The 26,907-nt window shown below is 29.4% G+C and overlaps 4 protein-coding genes across 4 annotated transcripts; 3 read left to right on the top strand and 1 right to left on the bottom strand.

Moving 5' to 3' along the window:
- The first annotated feature begins 5,416 nt into the window (after window positions 1-5,416).
- On the top strand, window positions 5,417-6,925 carry LOC136086813 (piggyBac transposable element-derived protein 4-like). The gene is made up of 3 exons (XM_065809303.1): window positions 5,417-5,582; window positions 5,885-5,891; window positions 6,100-6,925. The coding sequence occupies exons 1-3, from the start codon at window positions 5,417-5,419 to the stop codon at window positions 6,923-6,925; spliced, it is 999 nt and encodes a 332-aa protein (XP_065665375.1).
- Window positions 6,926-6,931: 6 nt separating this feature from the next.
- Window positions 6,932-7,831, top strand: LOC136086814 (piggyBac transposable element-derived protein 4-like). The gene has a single exon (XM_065809305.1). It carries the CDS (start codon window positions 6,932-6,934, stop codon window positions 7,829-7,831), a length of 900 nt encoding a protein of 299 aa, XP_065665377.1.
- A 1,299-nt stretch (window positions 7,832-9,130) lies between these two features.
- LOC100211909 (carbohydrate deacetylase) lies at window positions 9,131-26,695 on the bottom strand. Its single transcript, XM_065809930.1, has 4 exons — window positions 26,051-26,695; window positions 24,280-24,590; window positions 11,973-12,250; window positions 9,131-9,598 (listed from the first exon to the last, which is right to left on the bottom strand). Exons 2-4 carry the CDS (start codon window positions 24,571-24,573, stop codon window positions 9,304-9,306), a joined length of 867 nt encoding a protein of 288 aa, XP_065666002.1. The 5' UTR covers window positions 24,574-24,590; window positions 26,051-26,695; the 3' UTR covers window positions 9,131-9,303.
- LOC136087369 (uncharacterized) lies at window positions 12,970-14,192 on the top strand. Its single transcript, XM_065809929.1, has 3 exons — window positions 12,970-13,191; window positions 13,270-13,479; window positions 13,563-14,192. Exons 1-3 carry the CDS (start codon window positions 13,027-13,029, stop codon window positions 14,139-14,141), a joined length of 954 nt encoding a protein of 317 aa, XP_065666001.1. The 5' UTR covers window positions 12,970-13,026; the 3' UTR covers window positions 14,142-14,192.
- Window positions 26,696-26,907: the final 212 nt, after the last annotated feature.

Genomic DNA, 26,907 nt, shown 5'->3' on the forward strand with positions numbered 1-26,907 from the left:
GTATGCTATGTTTGCAAGAAAAATTTGAAATAATTACTCATTTGAATCAAGAAAATTTATTAAATAAAAAATCTGAATTAATTTCTAAATGTAGGCACGAAAATAAATACCTCTTAAAAAATTATAAAAACAAATGACCCAATTAAACTATCCCCATTCCAAAGAAAATTATTTCATAATTACTTTCTGTAACTTCCCGTTAACAAAAAAATATAGTAATTAAAAATTTTTTATAATAATTTATAACTTCCTGTAAAATATTTTTTTCTATAAATTGAATTTTTTTTGAGATTTAGTAACTCTTCCTGATGATCCAGCGATGGTGAAACTCCGAGTCGAAGATAAAAGTTAGATAAGTGTTTTTTACTAATTATATATATATATATATATATATATATATATATATATATATATATATATATATTATATATATATATATATATATATATATATATATATATATATGTATATATATATATATATATATATATATATATATATATATATATATATATATATATATATATATATAAATTAGTAAAAAACACTTATCTAACTCACTGTTGTAAAAAATGACCAAAAACTACTTTGAGCTGACCCGAGAAAACCGCTTTGACAGGGTGAAACTACAATGTTTCCTGACTCCAAAAATGTAAAATTTGAAATCTAACTATTTCGTCGGAGAAAATAATTTTGATTTTAAGTTTTTAGTACTTTGCACAATAGGGCGAAATGACAGCTTTTCAAATTTTGCATTTTTACAGCATTCAAAAACTCTTCAAAATAAGCATTTATTACTCCAAAACATAACTGTCTAAAATTCACTTGAATAATAGTTTATTCTGACACAACCGATATAGTTTTTCATTAACAAGATGGAAATAATAAACACTTTCTTAAAAAATTCTTTTAGTTATTCTAAGCCAAAACACAAAAACAACCTCTTGATTCTAAACACATAAAGAGCAAATGGTACATAAATTAATTCTTCTCAATATTTGATTCTTCACAAATGCTTGCTGTTGTAGTCCACAACACATGAAAGAAGCCTCTTTGCCTAATCAGGATGATTGCGGTCTCTTTTGTATCTCTGCCAATGTGAGCTGAAATTATGATGCATTGATTTTGTTGCCTGGTCACTAAAGATCCCCAAGGGAACCCTTTTGATCTCAATTAATTGCTTCACATGGAAGAAAACAGCATGAACTTTTGGAGTCACACTGATGTTCATGATTGCCAAATATGAGTCTCTGAAGCGATCAATTTTTTCAGAAAAGTCATCCTCCAGAACCATACCAAAACATGCTGTCACCACAGACTTAAACTTTCGAAGGGCATCAATGATTCCAAAGACTTGAAAAGCAGACTCAGTCTCTGCAATTCTTTGAAGGAGGTCAAGATTGCTGTGAAGCTTGTGACAGGCATTCCCTGCAAACTGCCCACCATGGTATGGTTCTTGTTGAATGTGGAGAGCTGAGGGCCACTTGACAACATTGGGCCAAACTTCTGTCATGGCTTTGTACATGTGATTGACCACACCAAGGAGAAGATGGAGTTCCATTGGTGGTATGAGCTCCAAGATGAGTTTGTTTTCAGAACCAGATAGCAAAGGCTCATGCACTACATTGTCAAAAGATCTTGCCTTTTTGATATCACCACCAGACTTAGCAAACTCTTGATAACAGGCAACAAGTGAGCCTAGTGTCCTCAAAGATCCTGATTGAGAAAGATGCTTTGATTCTGTGTTGCACCAAGAGCAAGGGTGAGTACTTGCATGGCTCTGAAGGCCACAAAGGATGTTGGCAAGTTTCATGTCGCATGAGACAACAAAGTTGACTTTGTCTAACTTGATTAAAGACAAGATCTGCCTCACATTTTCAAAGTTTTCTGGTAGTCCTTCTGATAAAGCCACAAGCATTTGACGCTTTACACTACTGTCTTTGGCAGTCCTCTGAGTTAAAAGTTTTTTCCGTGGTGGTGACCTTGAATCACAGTGAGAATCCAACTCCATGATGCCAAGAGAAACTTTCAGAAATCCTCCACCTCCATCAATTCCCAACTTGACAATATGATTCTGGAAAACTCTTCGAGAAAGCAGGACTTCATTCAAAAGCTCGGCAAGATCCTTGCAATGCACAACCACAAAGTCAGTGGAGTTACTCTCTGATAAAACTTGGATGCTGGTTTGAGTAAAAAACTCAGACAACTGTTTGCCAATGGCTTCAAACTTAGCAAGAAAACTAGTCTCCACAATCTTGGTGTCACTGACTCTGTTGATGGTTGATGCCAATTTCTTCATGCCAAGGTTGGAAAGTCCTGTGTTTAGCTGAACTTGTACAAGATCTTCAGTTTTGATGCTGGGTTCAGGAAAAAGAGCTCTTGCACTTGAGCTTCCTAAAAATGAAATTATATTAACACTTTTTGTAATTTTAAGTTTTAAAATTAAAGGTATTCCCTCTGAACCTGCCATCTTTATATGTATATATAAAAGTATCACCTGTTTTAACTCTAAGTGGTGGGCCGCCTTTAGGATGCGATATTTTGACAGTACCACCAGGTCTGGAAGGTTTAGTAGAGATGACTTGAGTAGCTATTTGCTCTGCAGCGAGTGGATCAGCTGTAGCTAGCTGCTTGAGATTCTCTCTAAAAGTGAATGGAGTGCACTGATGTGGCAGACCTTTTCCAACTAGACTCAAACAATCACCACATCTTTGAGGGGTACAATCTTGCACAGGTTTAGAATAGTCCACTGGGCTCTTCTCATTCAACTTCAAATGTCCAACTTGACAAATAAGACAGTTGCAACCTTGATCTCTTGTTGGTGGTCTAACTTTTATAGATGAGAAAGAAAACAAAGGTGGCAGGTTAACATCTTTTCCTTCATCTTTTCTCCGAAGAATTGTTCGACATGAGTCACAAATGCCTCTTGGCACTCTGGTATCAGTCAAATCAAGACTTGTATGGTAATGCTTGAGGATCTTTTCAATAAGGAACTGTGTCAACTCTCGAGAGCACTTCTTCAGACACAAGACACAGACAGATTTCCGACAATCTTCATGATTTTTTGAAAAATTTGGCATTTTGAAATTTTTCTCACACAACTGATAAGTGAAACACTTTAAATAAACATGTTCACTGCCATTTCCCGGAATTTTTAGCTTGTTTACAACTTTGATGCAAAACTTAAAACAAACACGTTCACTGCCTATTCCCGGAATTTTCGGCTTGTTTACAATTTTGATGCAAAACTTAAAATAAAAATGTTCACTGCCTTTTCCCGGAATTTTTAGCTTATTTAAAATTTTGATGCAACAAAATGTTTATAATATAGTTCAACCATGAAATTGTAGGTAAAATTTTATCTTCTGAGTTGAAATAAATACAAATTATACTTGCTATATAGACTGTTATGTTTTAGAGTAATAAATGCTAATTTTGGAGAGTTTTTGAATGCTGTAAAAATGCAAAATTTGAAAAGCTGTCATTTTGCCCTATTGCGCAAAGTACTAAAAACTAAAAATCAAAATTATTTTCTTGGACGAAATAGTTAGATTTCAAATTTTACAATTTTGGACTCAGGAAACATTGTAGTTTCACCCTGTCAAAGCGGTTTTCTCAGGTCAGCTCAAAGTAGTTTTTGGTCATTTTTTACAACAATGAACTTTTATCTTCGACTTGAAGTTTCACCATTGCAGGATCATCAGGAAGAGTTACTAAATCTCAAAAAAAAATTCAATTTATAGAAAAAAATATTTTACAGGAAGTTATAAATTATTATAAAATATTTTTAATTACTATATTTTTTTGTTAACGGGAAGTTACAGAAAGTAATTATGAAATAATTTTCTTTGGAATGGGGATAGTTTAATTTGGTCATTTGTTTTTATAATTTTTTAAGAGGTATTTATTTTCGTGCCTACATTTAGAAATTAATTCAGATTTTTTATTTAATAAATTTTCTTGATTTAAATGAGTAATTATTTCAAATTTTTCTTACAAACATAGCATACATTTTTTGGAAATGTTATTATAGGCAGGGGCAGATTTTAGAATAGACCATAAATATATATATATATATATATATATATATATATATATATATATATATATATATATATATATATATATATATATATATATATATATATATATATATATATATATATATATATATTGTTATACTAGCTGGAATTATTTGTGTAATATAATATATATAATAGTTTAATATATAACAATATATAGAATATTATAATATAAGTTTTCGCAAAAAAATGTCATAACGAGAAAATTAAATATTATTTTTTTTCGATTTATTTAAAAAATATAAATAATTTAATAGTGCGGCATTTTCAAATTGCCCTAATGTCGCACAGTGGGACGAAATCCCGATTTCGTGGCCAAAAGTCAAATTTTTGAGTTTTATATTTTCGTCTTTTTACGTTCAGGTCTTGTTTACAGATAGTCCTAGAACAAAATTCCAAACAGGGCAGGTATATACCTGCTCTAGGGTGGCCTGGGCATCAGTTGACATTTAGCCTCCGTTCGTTACGCACTAAACAAGTGGACGCGTCGAAAAATTCTTGCCTGTTTTAAAGTGCTGTTAAACTGAAGAAACTATTTCAATTGGAATTCGGCAAAATGGAATCACTTTCTGGAGGCATGTAGAATATATGGTTATGCACTGTTATTGCTAATTTTAATTTTTTTCATACTTAAATCGCGCGACAAGTAAACATAAAAAATTGTAAATTTTTTATCTGAAATCGATTTTCTAAAGTCGTTTTAAAAATTTAACCGTGGTTATCCACCTTCTTTTGATAAAGAACTGATCGTGTATAGTGTTAAATATAACATCAAAAACTGGCTGCCATTGAGTGCCATTTTAATAATGAGACTAGTTTATATGGAGGAATGCGTGGTGTGACATTAAACTATGTTAATAGATTAATGTCGCACCACGCATTAATGGTCATGGAAATTAGTGAATTAACATTATTTAATAGCACTAATTACGTTTTAATGCAATAATTTTTTTTTTTAAATATATGCTTTAAAAATACCGTTTTATGATAATCTCAAAGTTTTATAAAATAATCCTCAAAGAACTTTCAGCAGTTATTACTGTATTTTTTTACAGAGTCTTCCAAATCTTCAAATATGGAATTTTCAAGAAAAGATATATTCTTTATAGTGAAAGACAGTTTAAAAATTGAATATAAATTCATCATTGATGTTTTGACAGATGCAATTTTCAAAAAAACGGAGCATGTGATACAAGTAGGCGAGGATGAAATGTTATTATCACGGTTATTTTCAAATTTTCGATTGAGATGGAGAGCAGCAGGAAGATGGGATTATTTTTTTCTGAAAAAAAAGTTCTACTTTTTCTACAGAAGAATTGGCATATGCTGCTCAAATGAGTTTAAGGACTTCTGGTCAAGTACATGCTGCTCAAGTTGTTAAAGATGTCACATTAACAACCCCAACAAGAGCCTCAAAATATATATCCGCTGTTAGTTCACAAAATGAAGTACCTTTTACCTCAGATGAAGCACTTTCTTTAACCCTTAAAGGACGGCGGGGTATTTTACTACCCCAGAAGAGTTTGTTTTTAACTGCCACATCAACAAATTTTGACTATTTGAACTGCCACTTCAGAACATCTTTTATTATCATTTAAGGAAGTTGTTAGTGTAAAATGTTTTTGTTTTACTAATTAATTGACAATAATATTGTTTGTTAAAAATTTAGTTACGTTAAGGACGGTTGGGGTATTTTTATACCCCATGCAAGTTTTCCCATTTTTTAGTTAGTGAATCAATAAATAGTTATATGAATAATTTTTAGTTTAATACTTGTTTGTGTTTTAGTTATTTTTTAATAGGTATGGAGTATTATTTATCTTTTTTATGAGTAAATTATACCATATGTGCATTATATATATACAATCACTGTAACAACAATAGTGTGCTCATGTTGCATATATTTTGTTTTTATGTCTAAAATATTTATATTATTGATACAAAATAATAATGCCTAAAGAATTTGTTATATATTTTTCACATATTTTGTTTGATAAACACTGAAACTATTTTTTAGAATAAATAAAACTAATATAATGAGTCGCCCAAGAAGAAATGCTGCAGTCGAGGCTAATAATATAATTTTTAGTTTAAGTGAATTATCTTCAAGTGATGACTCAGCTGACGAAAATCTTACAGATGATGAAGAAGATATTATTACAGCTGACGATGAATCAGATGCTATTATCTCTGATGAAAGTGATGAAGAAGTTGTTCAGGAAAATCACATATTAAATCAAAACATGATTTCAAAGAATGGTGAGGAAATTCGGAGTAAACTTCCATGTGTAAATGCTGCTCAACCACGCGCACACAATATTATTCGACAACCAACTGGCCCAACAAGGTTTGCGGCTCAGGTTTGCGGCCAAAGTGTGGATACTGCCTTTAAACTCTTTTTAACACCAGAAATGATTAGAATTATTGTCAACTGCACTAATGCTGAAGCTCGTAGAATAAGACTAGAAGGATGGATTGACACGACAGTAAATGAACTTTATGAGTTTATTGGAGTTCTTCTTCTCGCTGGAGTGTTCCATTCTAAAAACCAAAGCATAAAAGAACTTTGGAGTAGATTAGATGGCATACCAATATTTTCGGCTTCAATGCAAAGAGATCGATTTGTTAACTTGCGACGATGCATTCGATTTGATGAGAGAGAAACACGAAATCAAAGACGGTTTGAAGACAAATTTGCACCTTTAAGAAATATAATGGAAATGTTTATTACTAAATGTAAGAGCAACTACAATCCAAGTGCATATCTCACTGTCGATGAGCAACTAGTTACATTTAGGGGACGTTGTCCATTTAAGATGTTTATACCTACTAAGCCAGGATAGTATGGAATGAAGATATGGATATTATGTGATGCTGAAACCTCTTACTGCATAAACTTGCAACCGTATATTGGAAGAGTAAATGGAGCACGTGATGTTGGACAAGGTACACGAGTAGTTCTTGAACTAACTGATCACTTAAATGGACGTGGTAGACACATAACAGCTGATAATTTTTTTACAAGCATTCATCTTGCACGTGCATTGCTAGGACGTAAAATGACATACACTGGCACCATTAAAAAAATAAAGGAGAAATACCAAAAAAGTTATTGCCAGCCTTACGCCTTACATCGACCAGTTTACTCTAGCATTTTTGGTTTTCAAAATGACTCTACAATAGTTTCTTATGTACCTAAGAAAAACAAAGCAGTAATATTATTATCAACCTTCCATCACAGTAATGACATTGTTGTGGACCATAATGAAAAACCACGTATTATTCTAGATTACAACAAATATATTGGTGGAGTTGACACATTAGACCAGGTTGTCAGGTGCTACTCGAGTCGCCGAAAGAGTAACCGATGGCCATTTACAATGTTTTGCAATATTTTGGATATTGCAGCATACAATGCTTTGATTTTATTCTTATCAATTCACCCAAATTATAAAAATGGGGCTTCTCATAGAAGAAGAGAATTTTTAAAAGAATTATCAAAAAGTCTTATTAAAAAATTTGATGCAAATGACAATCTTCCGCAAATAATTGCAAATAATAATCTTCGCCAAGTAATTGCACAAAATAGCCTTTTAAATCAACGTCAACCAATACAAGAGCAGCATATAAAAAGATGCTATATGTGTCCTCGTGTTCATGACAGAAAAACCCGTCTGCAATGTGCATCATGTAGCCATTCTGTTTGCAAGGCTCATAGCAAAATTGTTTGCAATAGTTGCCTTATATAGAAGATATATTTTGTTTTTCTTTGAATAAATTGTCTCAAATATCACTTTTATTTAAAAAAAAATTCAGAAAATTGATATTTTTGTTAAAAGCACGCATTTTTATTTAAAAAGTTCAACATATTTTGTATAAAAACCTATATTTTTAGTTGGGGTAGTTTAATACCCCAGCCGTCCTTAACGTAACTTTTTTTTCCCGTCCTTTAAGGGTTAATGATTGAGAAAAGAGAATCAAAGCACTCTTATCAACTATCAAGAAATGTAGCTAGAGCACATGAATGCAAATTATACCCATCATACCTTGAAGTAGAAAAGCAAAAAAACGTTGTTATCCGTCAGTTGTGTACACAACTGTTAGTGAGTCGTGCGCACAGATTGAACTACAGGCTTTACTTGATCAAACCACATCTAGAATTATACAACTTCAGGCTGATGTCATTGATACTCTAAATCCGGAAATTCTGCAAAAATTATTACTTTACTGTAAATGGGGATGTGATGGAAGCAGCGGTCAAAGTGTTTATAAACAAAAAACTTACTGAGACTGGAAAATCTGATGAAGGCATTTTTTATACTTCTCTTGTACCTTTACAATTAATACACAACAACCACGAGACGGGTGAAGCAACTATTGTGTGGAAAAATCCTAGACCATCATCTCCGCGATTCTGCTCTGACCAATACGATTGCAGTTTGTACATAAAGATGTACAGTCAACATTGAAAGAAGTTACCGACATTGAACTGCAGATTGAGGGTCTTGCACCATATGCTAATGAACAAAATGGAAAATCCATTTCAGTAACTTATTGTATGTCATTTACGATGATAGACGGTAAAGTCTGTATTGCAGTTACTGGTACCACTTCTACACAACGCTGCTTCCTGTGCATAGATTCCTCTAAAGAATTTAATGACATCAACAACATTATAAAAATTGACATTACAACAGATAATTTAAGATTTGGAATATCTACATTGCATGCATGGATTCGTTTTTTCGAGTTCTGTTTGCATCTGTCGTATAAGCTAACAACTGAAAAGTGGCAATCTCGTCGAGAGGAAGATAAAAAGAATGTGAAAATACGTAATGAAGAAATACAGACTCAATTTAGGATAAAAATGGGATACACGATAAAACGATAAAACGCGTTTAAAATAAAACGTGTTTTATCGTCAGTGTGAACGGGGTATTAAATTTCTTTTTAAATAGATTTATCATTTTACATTACTTTACTTGAATTTAATTTTTGATTCCGGGTGTTTAAAATAAAATATAATAATAATAAAACAATTATCACAATGTAACTAAAGAAATATATTTTAAAAATCAGTATTATCAGTGGCAATAAACTTATACAATATAATCTAATAAAATAATCTACAGTAATATTATAAAAAATCTTTTAAAACTAAATGATAATATTATAAAACTTTAAATTTATTTTTAATATTATAATAAATCGATAATAAAATTTATAATAAATTCATATGTTCTGAGCTTAAAAAGTTTTTAAACCATTTTGAAGTTAGAGCATTTACTTCAAACTCTCTATCATTAGATAAAGAAAAAGAGTCAGGACCTCCACCGCAACCGCCATCATTGTTTTCACTTGCATAACCAGGATGTACCATAACCTCTATGGATACATTATCATGTATTTTTTTATTTTTTATAAGGTCCTCCTTTATTTTTTTGATAGCGATCATAAAATGGTCTTCTGTAAAATCACGTGACATAGTTGTTAAACCAATAAAGTAATCTGAAAAGCTGAAAAAAATTACAATAATAAAGAGGTAAAGAAAAAAAAAAGAAAAATGCTAAAACCAAAATCTGGTAATTAACTATTTATAGCTTAAATTAATAGAGACATATTTAATGTTAATATTCTTAATGATAATTTACCTTTTTAATTTTTCAGCATTAGCATACAAATACGCCAACCTTTTTTTTTTTTTTACATCGTACGTTGTAGAAATATCAAGCTAACTATTTAAAAAAGTAAGTTATGATAGTGGAGAAGGTAAAAATGAAGACTAGAACTTTAATATACAAGACTTTCGATAATAAACTTTGATATACAAGATAGACTTGAATATACACAGGGTGTTAGCCAGCCCAACGACACCGCGTATGACGCACAATTCCCAAAGGGTTTAAAACTCCCAAAATTTAGTGACAATAAAATTCCAAAAATTTAGTATAACAATAACAATATTCTCAATATCGCAAAAACGCGTTAAAAATATAATCCTGGCTAACACCAGACCAGTATTTTGATATACAAGACCAGAACTTTAATATAAAAAAAAAACAAAATATTTTAATGCTACCAAAATATGATTTTAATATTTGGCACTAACTAGTGCAAAATAACTATTTACTCCAGCAAAAAAGGCTTTAATTTAAAGTTTATTGCTTTGTGCACAGTACACTTTTAAAATATTTTTAGTAAAACAAAAAATTGATGCTACCATAATTTTCGATTTTTTTAAAAATAGCAATGGTGTAGTGGTAGACTTCATATGTGAGAAGTATCGTTACAACTTGTTTTTATAAACAGCAATTGAGAAAAAAATGAATTAAAAGCCTCTTTAACTATAGGGACCCCCGTGGGCCGTAGGAGGGCAAATATATATAAAAAAATTTTTAATATTTTAAATTAATGAAACTTGCGATTAAGGTTGTCAAAGTATTTAAAAATCAAAAATAAGGAAAGATTGTCCCCTCTAACATTATTGTCACGTTTATACTATTATATTACTCAATTTATACTAAATCTCAAAAAAAAATTTGAACATTTCTAGTTTTGAACAAAAAAATCATATCAACACAAAAATTAACAAGGTTTTAAAGTCTTAACTTACAACAGTCTTTGTAAGAGATTTGTTAGAAAGAAAATTTTTATAAGTATAAAAATAATTCCAAGCTTACAATGCTAGAAAGTCTAAGTGCTATAACAAGTGAATTTAATTGAAAAATGTTTATTAATACAAATAGCAGTTATTTGTATTTTAAAACTAATTTTCAGTAAAATGCAAATTTGCTTTTTAAAATTTACAATTTACAGTTCAATTTACAGTTATTGAAACCAATAATTAGCATATATGGTTTCAATAATATGAATCTCTAACATGTTCCAGAACTTTCTTATAGTTATGTTGCATTTATTTGTTCCAGTATTATGCTCAGTAATCATCAGGTTATAATTAAGAGGTTAGTGTAGTGGCTATGCAACTATTGCTGTTATCTCCTAATGTGGGTATACCTCTAAAACTCAGATTAATGGTTCTGAGACCGGATAGTAATAAGATTTCTTAAACTTTGTAATAGCTCTCAGAGAAACTGATTTCATTACCAGCTGTAAAATATCAATTTATAAACAATGACATAATGTCTGTGAAAGGCATCCTTCTGGTGTGCATTTTCCAGGCCAGATAATGAGCCATTTGTTAGAATGTTAGAGTTGATTAGTAAAAGCAATTGCATAGCTTTTTGCTTAGAGCGTTATGCCCTATTTATTTATGACTGATTTCAGTTCTCAAATTATTAAAAACATGCATGAAGTACTTAAAAATACAAACAACCAGCATTATAGTTTCTTGGCATTACCTTCTCTATCGTACTTGGATTGTTTACTACTGACCTTTCATGGAAACCATATATACAATCGATTGCTAAATTAGGATCTGCTAAGGTTGCTTTTCTTTATTGTGTTTGCCATTTTCTTATATCTGATTCCATTCTCTACCTCTTCAAATCTCTTATTCGTCCCTGTCCCTCATACAACCATATCAAGTCTTCTGTCAACCGTTTCCTTGCTCTATAACTCTATTCTTTTTTTTCCCAGTAACTCCCAACTTAATAGTGGTTGCTTGCAGCCTTAATGGAAGTGAATCAGAATAATAAAAAATCAAAAAATAAATGAAAAATTAGAATAAAAAATAAAACAAAAAAAAAGTTATATGCTTTGTAATTATCCTTACTATAATAGAACATACTGAAAATTTGAAACATATAAAAGAATTAGATGTTACTCACACTAGTAAAGCATAGACTTGCAACTGTAATCATACAATATTATTTTGTGTAAACGGAAATTTATGTTTTATTTCAGTTTACATAATATTGCCTAATGCCTCACCTTAAACCATAGTCATTAAAAACGTTTTTTGCTGACAGGGCATCTTCACAAACTTTTTTATAAAACTGTAATCGAGGTTCTTCAATCCATTTACAATCTATTATACCAATTTCATATGGAACTCGTGTTTCTTTAATTGAATATTTTTGAAGAAGTTCAGCAAATAAATCACGAACTAAAGGCAGGACATGAACATGCTGATGGCCATCTACATGGGTAGGTATATGCAAATATTTGTTTATGAAAGCTTTAATTTGTGACTCAATTTCAATCCTTAACTATAAAAAAAAAACAACAATATTCTATTATTTTTGATAATAATAATAATAATTTTAAAGATAGTTGCATAAATTTTTAAATTATTAAAAATACTTTTGATTTGCCTATGTAAGGTTTTTTATATTCTACTAGATGTTTTATAAAAGTTGAAAAATTATTAACTATTAATCATTCAACACTGTGCACCAGAGACACCGCCAGGTTTTTTGTCGTGGCACTCATACAAAGTCCTTATTATATGAAAGTATTATATATATTGTTTTAGAAAATATATTTACTGAAATCGAAACGCATTGTTCTCATACCTTTTTTGATATAAATATATTATAAAATTGTAATAAAAATTCTTAATTTTTCGCTGGATTTCACTTAAAAAAGTGTTTAAAAAAATTGTTTTTATCCCTGGAAACCAGTATTAGATATTTTTTTAATGGAGGTAACATAACTTATTTTGAAAAATATATTATTTAATATGATAATTTAAAATAAAATTATAAATATTTATAAAATAATTTGATATATATATTTAACTTAGAATTAGCTATTTATTGCATTAATTATACAGTAATCTCATATTAGACGGACATATAAATTTGATTACCCCTGTACTAATTAATCAAAAAAATTTCCGAGATAAAAAAGATGGTACCAAATAAAGTCTCAAATTGTGGAAAGTTGTGTTACTTAGGATTTGTATTTCATTCATATAAATATGAATTCTACTTGTTGCTGTTGCTGGGAAAAGTATGGAGATAGATCAAAATCATTGAAAAAAATGAATAAAAACTTAAAAGAACAAATTCAACTGTTTATCTTTCCAGGATATTCGATGAACAACGGTTGCTATCCATCAGTTGTTTGCCCTGGTTGCCGAAGAAATCTTTACAGACTCAAAAAGGGAGACTCACCTCGTGGTGAATGGGGAGCTAAGGTTACCAAGGTATAGTTAATGATTTTTAAGTTCCATTTTTTGTTCTTGTTTTTTCTTTTGTTTATTTATAATTGTACATTTATTTAGGTAGAGTGGAAAACTCTTTTGAGAAATAGCTCTAGTACCGGTCTAACTCTTTCAAATGAGATAACTAATTTACTGACAACTGAGTCAAGAATATGTTCCTTTTGCTATACATTACCTGCACCTGGTTATTCTCATAACTGTAAACCTACCAGTGCTGTGGCTAATATCATTACACTATCATTTCTTCTAGGTTCTCTTCAAGCTGAACAGGTAAAAAAACTATACTTTTTTATATAAGTTTTATAAGTTTTTAGTTTTATTTTCAAATTTCATTTTGTGAAACTTTTACTTAGGTTGCTTCTGGAATTATAAAAAGTAAAATGGCTACAGAAAGTTTGATTGACGGATCAACATTTTGTTTATCTACAGGAGGAAATCTGCTCAAAGTCACAGTTGGCACACCAGAAAACAAATCAAAAAGAATTTCTATTCAGCAGCTTTCCATTGAAATAATAAAGCAATTACAAATTGTGTTAGAACCTTCAAATAGAAAAACAAAAGAGATGCTTTCTACTTTACGCAAAGGTTTAGGAAATAAGCTTTTTATTGAGCCTAATATCTTTGGTCGTCTTTCTGAATTAGAAGAATATATTTCTAATTACTACAGTGTGCAGAAGTGTGAGTTAGTTGATAGTAAAGGCCATTTTATTTTACGAGATCTTGTATATGTTCAAAACACATCAGATTTTGTACCTGACTTGTTAAAATTACGTGGTTTAAACCCAACTTCAGCCTTTGTAAGGATTTCATTGGATGGTGGAGGTTCATTTTTTAAAGTAATCATCAATGTCTTTGATTGTCAAAAAGATAACGAGTCAGACGAGTACTTAAATAGTGGCATTCAACGGTCTCAATTTTTAGCTATTGTTTAAGATATTCCTGAATCTAACTATAATTTGAGGCTTGTTATAGAAAAATTAAATTTGCAAAATATCAGTTTTTAGGTTGCTTTTGACTTGAAATGTGGAAACGTGCTGTTTGGTTTATCAGGACATTCTGGGAAACAAGCGTGTTTATGGTGTGAAGGAATATCTACATTAAATCTAGGGACAAAACGAACTCTTGGCAGTATTGATTATTGGTACAATAAATATTTAGAAAACAACTCTGTAAAATCATCCATGCAAGAGTTTATGAACTGCATTAATCTTCAAATTTTGTATATTACTTTGGATCCGAATACTTTAATTGAACAACTCATTCCTCCACCTGAACTTCATTTGTTAATTGGTTTTGTTTCACTGCTTGGAAATTTTTTGTTAGATGTCTGGCCAGGATTTGATGATTGCCTAAAGTCAAAAAATGTTATTCAGCGAGGGTACCAAGGCAGAGGCTGGGACGGAAACAATTCTAATAAAATATTAGAAAATCTGGATTCTCTTGAAACACAAATCTTAGAAACATTTACTTATTTGATTCCAATTGTACAGTGTTTGAGAGATTTTAGAAATGTAAAAAATTGGTGCTTTTCCACCAATTTACAAACTGGCTTCAAAGAAGCAATAACAAATTTAAAGAATTCATTTCTTTCCGCACAAGAAGTTGCAATAAATTTAAATAAAAAAATAAATACAACATGTAAAGTCCACATTCTATTGTGTCATGTTCAGCCTTATGTGGAACACCATAACAAAGGATTGGGTAACTTTGCTGAACAATGTGGAGAAAGTATTCATGCAAAGTTTAAACCAACATGGACAAGGTTTAAGAGGCAAAAAGAGCATTCTGAATATGGTGACAGGCTATTATCAGCAGTAGTTGATTTTGGAGCAAAAAGATTTTGACTTTGTTTAAAAAATTATTTATATAGTTTGTTTGTTTTGTGGATAGTTTGTTTCAAATTTGAGCATACATGAAATAGTTTTGAATGTGTAGACTAAAACACTTAATATGTGTATCGACTCAATAGTTATTTTTAATTGAAGAAGAGTTAAATTTATCTGTATCTTTGACATATTTCTCTGGAGCAAGAAGAATTGTTCATATTTTGTTGAATTATGTACAATATTTTCATAAATATTATAAATTATTTGAATTTGTTTTGTTTATTTATACTTTGTTTAAAATATTTGACATTTATCTTTAAAAAATTGTTGTAACAGACATCTAAAATGTTTAAATGGGCGTAGAGCCCCTCAATTTTACCCTTTGCCTTATTTACGACCCTTAAATTTTTTTTGTTTAAAAAAAAAAGTTTTTTCTATTTTTAATAAACAAATACTTTTGAATAAAAAACTTTTTGTTTGTAACGTGCAACTAGCATATCTAAATGGGTTTATACCCCCTTGTATATCCCCCTTTTGCTCCATTTATGACCTTTAGCAATTTGTTCCGATTTTAAAAATCTTTTTTTTTATTGTTTTAATACAAGTACTCTTGAATAAAAAAGGTTTTATTTGAGTGCCACGACATAAAACCTGGCAGTCTCTCTGGTGCACAGTGTCTACCATTATACTATAAAAATATTTAATATACAACTTTATTGTCAATGAAATAGTTCTGGTTAATGTACAGAAATTGGAACTTATAGCAAAACTTCAAAACTTTGTTTTGTCATTATAAAAAACTTTATAATAAGTCAAGGTTGCTGGTCAGACCACATAAATTAAAAGCGATTAAGGAAAATTGATTATTTAAAAAGTTGCAAATTACGGATAACAAAAAAAAAAAAAAAATTAAAATTAAAAAAGTTCTTTTTTTATACCTTTATAAAACTAAAGTTCAAAAAGTGAATGATTTTCATGTGGTACTGCAATTGTCCTAGTCTGGATGGTCATTCAATGTTTAACAAGTACATCAAAAACTGGATGATTTTCATGTGGTACTGCAATTGTTATAGTCTGGAAATCATTAAATGTTTAATAAGATTTTAGTGAAGATGTTAAAGGAGATTACACTGATGTCAGAAATGCACTGAATACTTCTTTCTTCATTGACAGTTTTTGAAGGGTTTGTAAACTGACAACTGGAAAACAAACCAGTTGACGTCTACTAAGTTGACAAGGTTCATTAAACTATAATTGGAAAATAAAAATAGTAACAACAATTAAAAAAAGTGTTACTATTTACATACTATCAAAAAAGAACACATAAAACAGGTTACAGGAGATAGATATGTTAAATATGTTAAGTCTAACTTTCAAGCTATTTTTGTAATAACTTTCTGCATTCTGTACAAAGATAATGAGCAACATCTCCATATAATAAAAAAGAAAAGCTTGGAATTAAAGAAATCGACACAAAAAAGCAAAGATGAAATTAAAGAAAATAATAATGAAAGTATCAGAAAAGTGTTTGATGCTATTGGATTAGAAAAATCCTGTATTGTCAAACATTTCAGGTTAAACAGTAGAGATAAAAGTGAACCAGGACCACTAGTTATTGAACTAGTTGATTCATCATACCAGAAACAAGTTATAAGTGTTGCTAGAGATTTAAATAAAGTCAAGGCATATACAAATAAACTATTTATCAATCCAGACCTAACATAAATACAAAAAGCTAGCCTTAAATTGCTACTTGGTAAAAGAAATAGAATAAATAAAATAGAGGAAGATAAATGTTTGACATTTCAATTCATAATCAAAAAACAATATGTTCCAGAAAATTGAAATCAAAAAACACTAAAGAAATTAATGCACCATCAAGTTTAATACAAAAACTCTGCAAAATAAAGTGTTTATACTTTAACGCAACATACTTATAGACGAACATAACATGCTTATACATGAACGCAACATGCTTATACATGAACATAACATGCTTATACATGGACATAACTTTGTTAAACAACAAGTTTCACAATCTAATCAAAGTGATTAACTCAAATAAAGCTAATGTAAATATGATTTGTGAAACTTGGTGGAATAATGAGTCAGTAACTAATATTAGTAGATACACCTTATTAGGAGACAGAGGTGTTAGTAGAGGAAGAGGAGTGTATGTATATGTACAAAACAATGTAAAAAAAGCAAAAGAGTACAAAAAAAGTGAAATTTCAAAAAAATGTTTCAATGACCCTAATATAGAACAGATTTGGTGCGTTATTGAATTAAAACATGAAAAAATATTATGTGACATTATTTCCAGAACCAGAATTAGCAACATAAGTAACTGTATCAACATCATAAAAGTCTATTAATTTTGTTCATTTAATAAATTTATCAAATAAATATACTGAAATCCTTATTTTGGGAAATTTTAATTTCAACACAATCAAGTGGGCAGAAGATTATTATGGCATACTAACTAGTAAGTTAGTATGCCATAATAATCAATGCGGTAGTGGTGTAGTGGTAAATCCCCACCACGTCCCTGGTAGTACCGCACTCAACTTGTTTCTCCGCTGACGTGGCCTTGTTCGTCAAGGTTCGTGTTTCCGAGTTATAGAGTTGAGAGAGGGTTATAACCACAATTAAGTAGTCTCCTCGTCTGTAGTGGCCTTCTGGGCTTGGGGAGGTGAATTAACATAAAAAAAAAAATAAAAAAAAAATCTGATAGATCAGCCAAAATTTTTTTTTTCATGTTTAAACAATTGCTTCATGCATCAGAATGTGATTGAGCTAACGATTCAAAATAATGTTGGGAATGAAACGAATGTATTGCATTTGATTATCCAGTAACCACTGGATAATCAATCATACACTGGAACACCTTTGACCATTGAAAGTTATTAACCACAGTCATCACATTATTAAATTTAACTATCGTCATGAAGCGTATGATGAATTTATTGGAATCTCTAGATTTTATCACAAGTTCAACTAATAATGATTGGGATGTAATAGGTTGGAATGAAATAGTTTTGTTTCCAAACTTTACCAAAGCAATTTATTCAATTGATCACAAAAGATTACTGTTAAAATTGAATTGTAACTCTTTTTGTTAAATCAAAATTATTAGACTGGTGCCAGGGTTTTTAAAGAACAGACTTTAAAGATAGGAAATAATAAATCAGAATGGCAAAATATTCTGAGTGGAGTACCACATAGACCAGTGCTAGGACCACTATTATTTGTAGTGTATATTAATGATATCTCCAACAAAATAAAATCAAGCTGTAAACCTTTTACACCTGATAACACAAAAATAATTAAAGCAATAAAGAACTATAATGATATTATTGAACTTCAACAAGATATAGACTTAATAATGGAATGGTCCAATAAGTGGTTGATGAAATTCAACCAGCAAAAATTTAAGGTTCTGATAATAGGAAATCATAATAATCAGCAGACTGATAAAGATAAGCTAGAGAGTGTCCAACAGAGAGCTACTAGAATTAAAAGTTTGAAAGGATACAGTTATGTGGATAGATTTAAAAAGTTGGGTTTACTATTGTTAGAGAACAGAAGAAAAAGGGGTGATCTGATACAAATGTTCAAATGCTTGAAAGGGTATGATATTATAAATAGGCCACAATAGTAAACTGAGAAGGCAATATACAGGAAAGAAAATAGTAATAATAATACTAAAAACAAAAAACAATAGACACAACCAGTATCAATCACTTTAAAAACATTTTAAATACTAACTTTTTTTATGTTTGTGTGTTACAGTTACAAACACTATGTAGTTTCTCTTAAAGTGTACAGCACTATTATATTATTATTATTATTATTATTATTATTATAAACAGTAATTATTATATTATTAAATTATATTATTAAGTTATTATAATAAGTAATTTAAAACAAATTTTCCGAAAAAAAATTTTATATACTTAAAAATTTTTTAATCAATTATAACAGCAGGAACTCTATAAATAATTACTAAAATTTTTTTTTTGAGGGGGGGGGGGGGGGGGGGGGGAGGGGGTTGGTTCATGACTGGTACCGCAAACTACAGCTGGGTATGGCACTGATATTTATGTGTGTGTGTATATATATATATATATATATATATATATATATATATATAGATATATATATATATATATGTATATATGTATGTATGTATATATATATATATATATATATATATATATATATATATATATATATATATATATATATATATATATATATATATTACTTATTTTAAAGGAAAACTGAAAATTACTATTGAATTATAAAATGAAAAATATAGATGGTTTTAATTTACATACATGCATAAAATAAAAATTGATAATAAACAAAATGATTTTAGATGGGAGTCAGCACAAAAACATATAATTAAAACATTACATTTATTTACTTTTTCAAAGAAATGAAATAAAATAATTTTATAATAAAATTCACTTTAAAACATTTTAAATGGCTCAGGTATTAGTACATGTTGCACAAACCAACTATTTATCAGTCAATTCTGTATTAGTATCTGGTTTTGGATTTAAAAAAAAAATTAAACTAAAAAACCCCAAATAAAAACTTAATAAAAGTTATAAGAACTTTGAGAAGATTGTTGGTATTTTTAATTATCCTCCTCCAGCTAATTGCATAGAGAAGTCAAATACCAAGATCTATAGGTACCAAATTCAATCCAATAATGAGCATCATAACCTGCTACCACAAACCAAGATAAGATAAACCAAGGAAAAACAGAAAAAAATTAAGTAAAAAATATTCAAGTAATCTAGTTAGAAAGATAGAATAGAGAAATGCAAATAAAGTATTTATTTAAAAAGAAAAATTTTTTTTCCCATCTATTTAAGAAAACTTTCTTACCCTTTAGTACTAAAAAGTTTCGATATGTGTATTTTGCTGCACATTTTTTTTAAATAAATTAAATCTCTTCACTAAACAAAACTACTCCTTTTGAAAGGATAGTTATACATGGACAATCATGTTGGATGGCTAACATGATTTGATTTAAAAAACTTAATCTCACTTTTTTATTTTCTTTAATAAAATTATCAGCTCTATGTCAAAACGCACAAGTGAGCACTACTATTATGAAGTTTAGCATTATACAGAAATTAGCATTATACAAAAATATCTGTGCATGAGTAGTATTTGCTAAATAGCTGTTATGCAAGAAAATTTCAAAAGCTTTTAAAATATACTGCCATATGGGGCTACTTGGACCCAAATTTGATACATGTTTGATGTTTATGGTTCTCTCATATTTATGTCAATTCAAAAATACTTGTTGTTGCTGTTAACAAAACAATTTAAATTAAAAATACAAATAATGTTTAAGTATAATAAGATCTGGTATACTGTTGTTGTAGTATATTTAGTACTAGGAGTACTAGTACATTAAATGTCAAGCTCTGCAATTTTAAAAAGACCTATGTTGTTAAATAGTACCGGGACATTGATATTCTTTTTTGTTTCATCTATATTGTAGAAAAGAATGTCTGTTTTTTTTGGCAACTTCCAGTGATTTTTTGATGGCTCCATCTTAGAAACTATGGCATCGAAAGGTTCTTCTATACTAACACTAACAATGTGACCAGGATACAACTTTTAAACATATTCTACTAGCACATACTCATCAACATTGAGTTTTACTTTTTCCATGTTCCAGATCTGAACTTTCTCTTAAGTTGTCATTGGAAGTTAAACTCTTATTGCTACTATTTGTTCTGCTACTTTTAATAGCATCGTCTGCAACTAAGTTGGCTTGTTCATTTTCACTATCTGAACTGTCATCATTTTGTTCTGTAGCTAGATTTTGAGCAATTTTTTTATTTCTACCTCTTCGAGTAGCACTGGTAGTTCCTTTAATTTTTCTTGGAGTAAATGTTTTAATGATATCCTCTGACCAGGTAGTCTTTACTATACTTTACTATACTTTAGCACACTTTTTCCTACTGGAACATTCAACTTTTTTCTCACACCCTTCGTAGTTGGAATATCAGCATTTCTTAATCTTCTAAAAGTCAAGAAATGATTGATTGACATTCTCATTCAATCTCCTTGGGGAAACAATCATTTGTGGAAAATTTTTTAACACTTCTTGTCAATTGCGAGGAAATATCCCTGTCTTTCTAAAACCAGACATTATATTTTCTGCACAATTTGTTTGAATTGATTTATGAAGGCAACTTAATAGAGAAGGGAAAGTGTCTTTATTAGGCGTGGTTGCATATTTTCCAGGATCTGCTTTCAATTCTGATAATACTTTTCTCCACAACATCTTCATTGGCCTAAAAAAGTCTGCATCCAGTGGTTGGGTAAGATGTGTTGAATTAAATGATGCTCAATTTCTGTCCATGTGGTCCAAAGTGACTCCATCTTGTAGGCCACATAAGGAGCCAGCACTTCTCCAGCTGCATTACCAAAGTACATAAGTGAAATTGCTGATTTGAAACTATTGATAATTCTTTCAGGGTATTTTACTCCTTTTTTCAGGATACATTTTTTTTTTGCCAGGTTCATCTGTTAAATTGGTCTCATCAAAATTCCAAATGTTTTCTGCTGGTACATTTTCTGTTTCATTATCTAGATCATCAAAATATTCTGTGATTGTTTGTTGTGTTATTGCAGCCCTGCCCCTTTTGATGTTTCTAGCAAATCTCTTGGATAGCTGATAATATCTTCTAATAAAGGCTTTTACCCATTTGACAACTGGAAGATTTTCATTGAAACATTGAAACATTTCTCCCTAATCAATCTAGATAGGATTTCACAATAGTTTGAAGATTGAATGAGGTCAGTGGGTAGCCAAAAGTTGAAACTTTATTCAAGATCACAAAATGACTGTTCTTCAGGCGTGAAGAGAGCTAGATGCCCTGCATGTTTCTTTGTGATAGTAAGGTGCCATCTTTGTATAGCTCTCTTAATGCTGGAACGGCTGATTCTAAATTGTTCTTCAGTAAATTGTTGACTCATAGCTCCACAATATTAATACAGGCTTGCTCTAAGTTTTGATCAATATAGTCTTTGTAAGCTCTAGATTCCAATTTCCTTTTATATCTGCGAACCATTCTGGTAGAACCAGTTATGATAGCACAAAGTATACGCAAAAAGGTGTATAACAATAGCTTTAGCCAACCATCAACATTATTTAGGTATACATTTTATAACTTAAAAATATTAAAAACATGGTTAAAATAACAGATGTATCAACTCCTTTTAAATATATTATTACACTTTGTGGTTTAATGTTAATGGAAAACAAATTTAATCATTTTCAAACACAAGCTGCTACAATGACATTTGGGTTCAAGTAGCCCCAATTTTGAACTTCAAACATAAATACAATTTTTTTATAAAAATAATAAAAATAAAAGACAATTGTAATTGCTACATTTTTTAGCAACTGATACTTTTTTTAAGAAATGCTGTCAAATAATTTTTATCTTTTTTGGTTATGTCTAGACAGACCAAAGTTTTACACTAAATTTTTACCGTTATTGTAGTTTCCTTTAAAAAAATATTTTTTTGATCACTTCTTGCAAATAAGTTTAACCCTTTTTGTTACTTGATTTTAGTAAGTGTATAATTAATTTATTTACTTTCATACCAAATAATTCTATAAAAAATAAACAAACAAATAAACATTTTATTTTTTTGGGTTCAAGTAACCCCAGGTAACTTAAGTAGTCCTGCATGACAGTACATATAACTATGAATGCGTGTTTAGATTTAGAACATCTTTGACATCATACTAAAATAGCCTTCTGTAAGGGACTTTGGTACATACATTGAATATAGCCTGCTCCCAAAAAGGAGTGTCACTACATCAACTAAGGGTTTAAGGATAGAGAATAGAATCTGGAGTAAGAAAGTGTCAAGATCGATAAAGAGATGCAACCTTAACAGATGCTATTTTTGCAACGGTTTTGATATATGGTTTGATATATATGATATAGATTTGATATATGGTTTCCAAGAAAGATCAAAAAGTAAGAGTTAATTCTAGAAGATGAAGGGTAGATGAGTCATCGAGTACATTACCGTTCATAAATATAGGAAGATCTCAATTATTGCGATAACGATTGGGTGAAAAAAATTGAGTTTTATCTGAATTGAAGTTCACCAGCCACTGTGAGCCCCATGCTGTAGCAGAAGTGAGATATTTTTGAAAATAGGGACAACAGATGCCGCTTTCCAGCAGGCTGGAAAACAAGACTCTGATAAGCACTTGTTGAATAGTTTTGAAAGTATAGGCGACAGCTCTGGAGAACACTTCTGGAAGACAATAACAGGTATGTTGTCCGGGCAACAAGCTGTAGAAGAGTCTTTTTTTATTAATTTACCGATTTTCCAACCGATGGCATTTTAATATTTTTACCATGCATTATGATAATAATTAAATAATAAAACTAAACTTTATGCTTTACTTAGAATGTTTTTGAGATATTGTTTATTTTGACTTTGTTTACAGGCAAATTTTTTTATTCTTAAGATGGCGTTTATAAACTTTAATTTAACAGTTGAATGTACTTTCACTTTTATTACCATAATGTTGTTTTTAGACTAATTTAATTTGTGTTGTTCTATTGCATGTATATACAAATACATAAATTTTATGTGGCTGGATAGCTCAGTTGGTTAGAGCGTCAATGAAAAGTTGAAACCTAGACTGTTGTACGATACAAGTTCAAATCCTGCCACCGCCAACTCAGCACTTGAGTAGTACTTTTGGTACACAAAAATGGACACTACTTTGGATTAGTCTTAATGACTATTTGTGGCTAATCCTATGCTAAGCCAACAATATCTTTGAATATACCATTGTATAGAAAAATATAGCATAAAAATTTAAATTAAAAATAAATAAATATTGTTATACTTAAAAGTAACCTATTGTATTGTCACCTATCTGTTCAAGTATAGTCTTCTATATTTCTCTATGATCGATGTTTAGATATTTAAATTACTAATAAATTAATAAAGACATTTAAGTAAACTTATATTAATTTTAAGTAATCTTAGTACCATTTTCTTTTTAAAATTGAAATAAAAAGCATTCCTCTAAAATTGTGTTTATTTTTTAAAAGTTTTCTTTTCATAGTAAAAAAAAACTAAAAAATGTATACTTTATTAACTCAGTTTTTCATAACTTAGCATTAAAACTTTACTATATATTTATTAAAGTAATAATAAAACGTATTCTTACTTCACTCTTTGATATTTCCCCATTACAGAGCTTTTCTCTAAATCCAAACTTTCCTAAAAACAACTGGTCTGGTCCCAATAATGTTGAAACAGTTGATTTTTCAGATGTCGAATCACCTTCAGTAAGATTAACATGTAACCCTTTTTGGACATCTTTATTTAATTTAATCACATCACTCCCATTCATTAGAATAGAAACACTATTTACTGAACCATTATCTATAGTTTCCAGTATACCTAAATTACGTCGTTTGCAATAGCCAAAGTCATCTGCTGTAATCCTTATTTTAATCATTTTACTCTCACTTCTATCTAAAATATTTTAAATAACTTTTCTTATACTAAAGTAATATTATAATATAATATTACTATGAGTAATAATAATACCAATAATAGTAATGTAATAAAATGATATTATAAATAATTAAAACAAATACAAATATAATAAAAGTTATAAAAAACTAAAGAACAAATGAAAATATTCTTATATGTAAATCTTTTTGAAGTGACAAGAAAAAAAAATATTAATAATGTAACAACTTGTTCCTTTATTTATAATGTTATATTCAGAGTTTTTATCTCTGGCACCCTTATACAATTGTGTCATATGATTTGTATTATAATTTGAAAAAAGCACATCTACAAAAGAATAAATAAAAAAGAATTATTTGTTGTTTTTGTTAAAATATATAAAAAAAATTAGCAATGTTAGTAAACAAATTTTGCCTTAATTTTTTTTTTAGCAAAATCATTAAATAGATCGACACCATCAACATTTGATGTTTTGCTTTTTATTTAGGATACTAAGTTGATATTGATGTAATAAGTACAAAATAAGCTAGCAAAAAGGTACTAAAGATACAACTATGCCCTGGATGTCACAAGAACATGTATGGCACTGTTAATACTGTCTTTATTGTTATTATAGTTAATTTAGTATAGTATAAATAAATCTCTTATAATACTAATGTGCTAAAAGTGGAGCTTTTCAATCAACAATAAAAAAACTTTGCTTAGCATTTACTTATGTGCACAAAATATTATTAGCATTTACTTATGTGCACAAAATATTATTAAAATTAGATTTATATTTAGAAACTGTATACTTGATTAGTTTAATTATTAAATTTTAAGAAATTTCTTTAATTTTAAAAATGCCTAAATAGTTTTTGTATATCCGGTATAAACTTTATGCATTTTTCAGAAACTGTTTGTATGATACATAGTTGAATTTTTTTGTAAACCTAATTTATATGCTTCAAGCCTTTTTTTTTCAGTATGTGAAATCTAGGGAGACCCCAATACTATTGAGTAAGAGTAAACATTACTTAATTCATCCCCTTAAAATAAAGTTGCTAGTTGCTGTGGCATATTAATTACAATTAAATTTTATTTTATTTTAATAAATTTTTTCAAGCAAAAATGTAAATAAGGACTTATTAAAAACTCAAGTAGCCATTTGGAAAACCTTACAACTTGATTTCAAAAATTTGTGAATGCTATTTTCTACAAAATTTCAAGGATTATAGGTAATTAGCTCAAATTAGTTTTAAACACTTTTGTGTAAAAAAGATTGTTTTGAAAAATTATAATTTTTTTTAAAGCATTAAAATTAAGTAGGTACTACATAAAAGTTTTCATCGTATGAAGTACCTACTTAATTTCATATTAAATATAATTTATATTAAAAATTTCATTGTTAAACGAAAAAAATTAAATACAAAATTTAAAAATGACATACAGTTATACCAAAATAATATTTTCTCACTTACTATCCAACAAAGATTTTATAACATGGACCTCAACCAAATTAATGATGTATGTTCTTTAAAGGAAGTCATACTTCTCCAAAGGAACAATCTCACACCTTGCACAAAAATGCCTCGAAGAGTTGTCAGAATGTTCTACAACAAATTACATAACAAAATGGTCTTATCAGATAAACAAGTTAAAGCAAAGGAAACTTATATATCAAAAGCTAAACACCTATCTCTGACTATTCATCTGGACACAAAATAAAATTACAGTTCTTAATCAAGACAAAAATGTGAAAAGGATGGCATTTTATTAGGTTTACCAGACTTGATCACGAGCTTATACAAGTAATTGGAACTTTTGATCAGCGCAGAATAATCCAGGCTACTGTAACAATGAAGGTTTTTAAAAAAATCTTTACAAAGCAATTAAATGTGTATCGCTTAATATAATTGTGAGTAACACTTCTGGGTAAATTGAGCAGTGTAAATTATTTAGAGATGGAGAGGCAACTAATAAACAAGCCATTAATTTGACTAGAATGTAGACACCAGTTAAAGAACTCTAAGCTAAAGGCTTTGGCTTAGAGTTCTTTAACTGGTTTTAAATAGATTGTATGTAGGTGCTTCGGTAACTTTGCTTGTCAACTTTTTTTCTGTCGTTTTAGTAAAGCGACAGAAAAAAAGTATGCAATTACAGGGATCACAAATCAACCTAACAAATATTTTTGTAGTGGATTTGCAGTGAACTTATACATAGATCATTTAGGTCACATTTAAAAAAACCGAAAAAATTGTTTGGATAAAATTTATTTTTTAATTAAAATTTGGATATATGCGGAAAAAATTCGGAATATGTTTTCACTTATTTTCCT

The sequence above is a fragment of the Hydra vulgaris genome, chromosome 11 (genome assembly GCF_038396675.1).
Source record: "Hydra vulgaris chromosome 11, alternate assembly HydraT2T_AEP".
Lineage (NCBI taxonomy): Eukaryota > Metazoa > Cnidaria > Hydrozoa > Anthoathecata > Hydridae > Hydra > Hydra vulgaris.

Bases quoted from the DNA above. Each gene is read 5' to 3' on its own strand.
- LOC136087369 (XM_065809929.1), top strand. From the start codon at position 13,027: ATGAATAAAAACTTAAAAGAACAAATTCAACTGTTTATCTTTCCAGGA. The intron at 13,192-13,269 runs GTATAGTTAATG...ACATTTATTTAG, and splicing joins GGGGAGCTAAGGTTACCAAG to GTAGAGTGGAAAACTCTTTT. The intron at 13,480-13,562 runs GTAAAAAAACTA...ACTTTTACTTAG, and splicing joins GTTCTCTTCAAGCTGAACAG to GTTGCTTCTGGAATTATAAA.
- LOC136086814 (XM_065809305.1), top strand. From the start codon at position 6,932: ATGAAGATATGGATATTATGTGATGCTGAAACCTCTTACTGCATAAAC.
- LOC100211909 (XM_065809930.1), bottom strand. From the start codon at position 24,573: ATGATTAAAATAAGGATTACAGCAGATGACTTTGGCTATTGCAAACGA. The intron at 12,251-24,279 runs GTAAGAATACGT...TTTTTTTTATAG, and splicing joins GGGAAATATCAAAGAGTGAA to TTAAGGATTGAAATTGAGTC. The intron at 9,599-11,972 runs GTGAGGCATTAG...AATTTTTTTCAG, and splicing joins TTTAATGACTATGGTTTAAG to CTTTTCAGATTACTTTATTG.
- LOC136086813 (XM_065809303.1), top strand. From the start codon at position 5,417: ATGAGTTTAAGGACTTCTGGTCAAGTACATGCTGCTCAAGTTGTTAAA.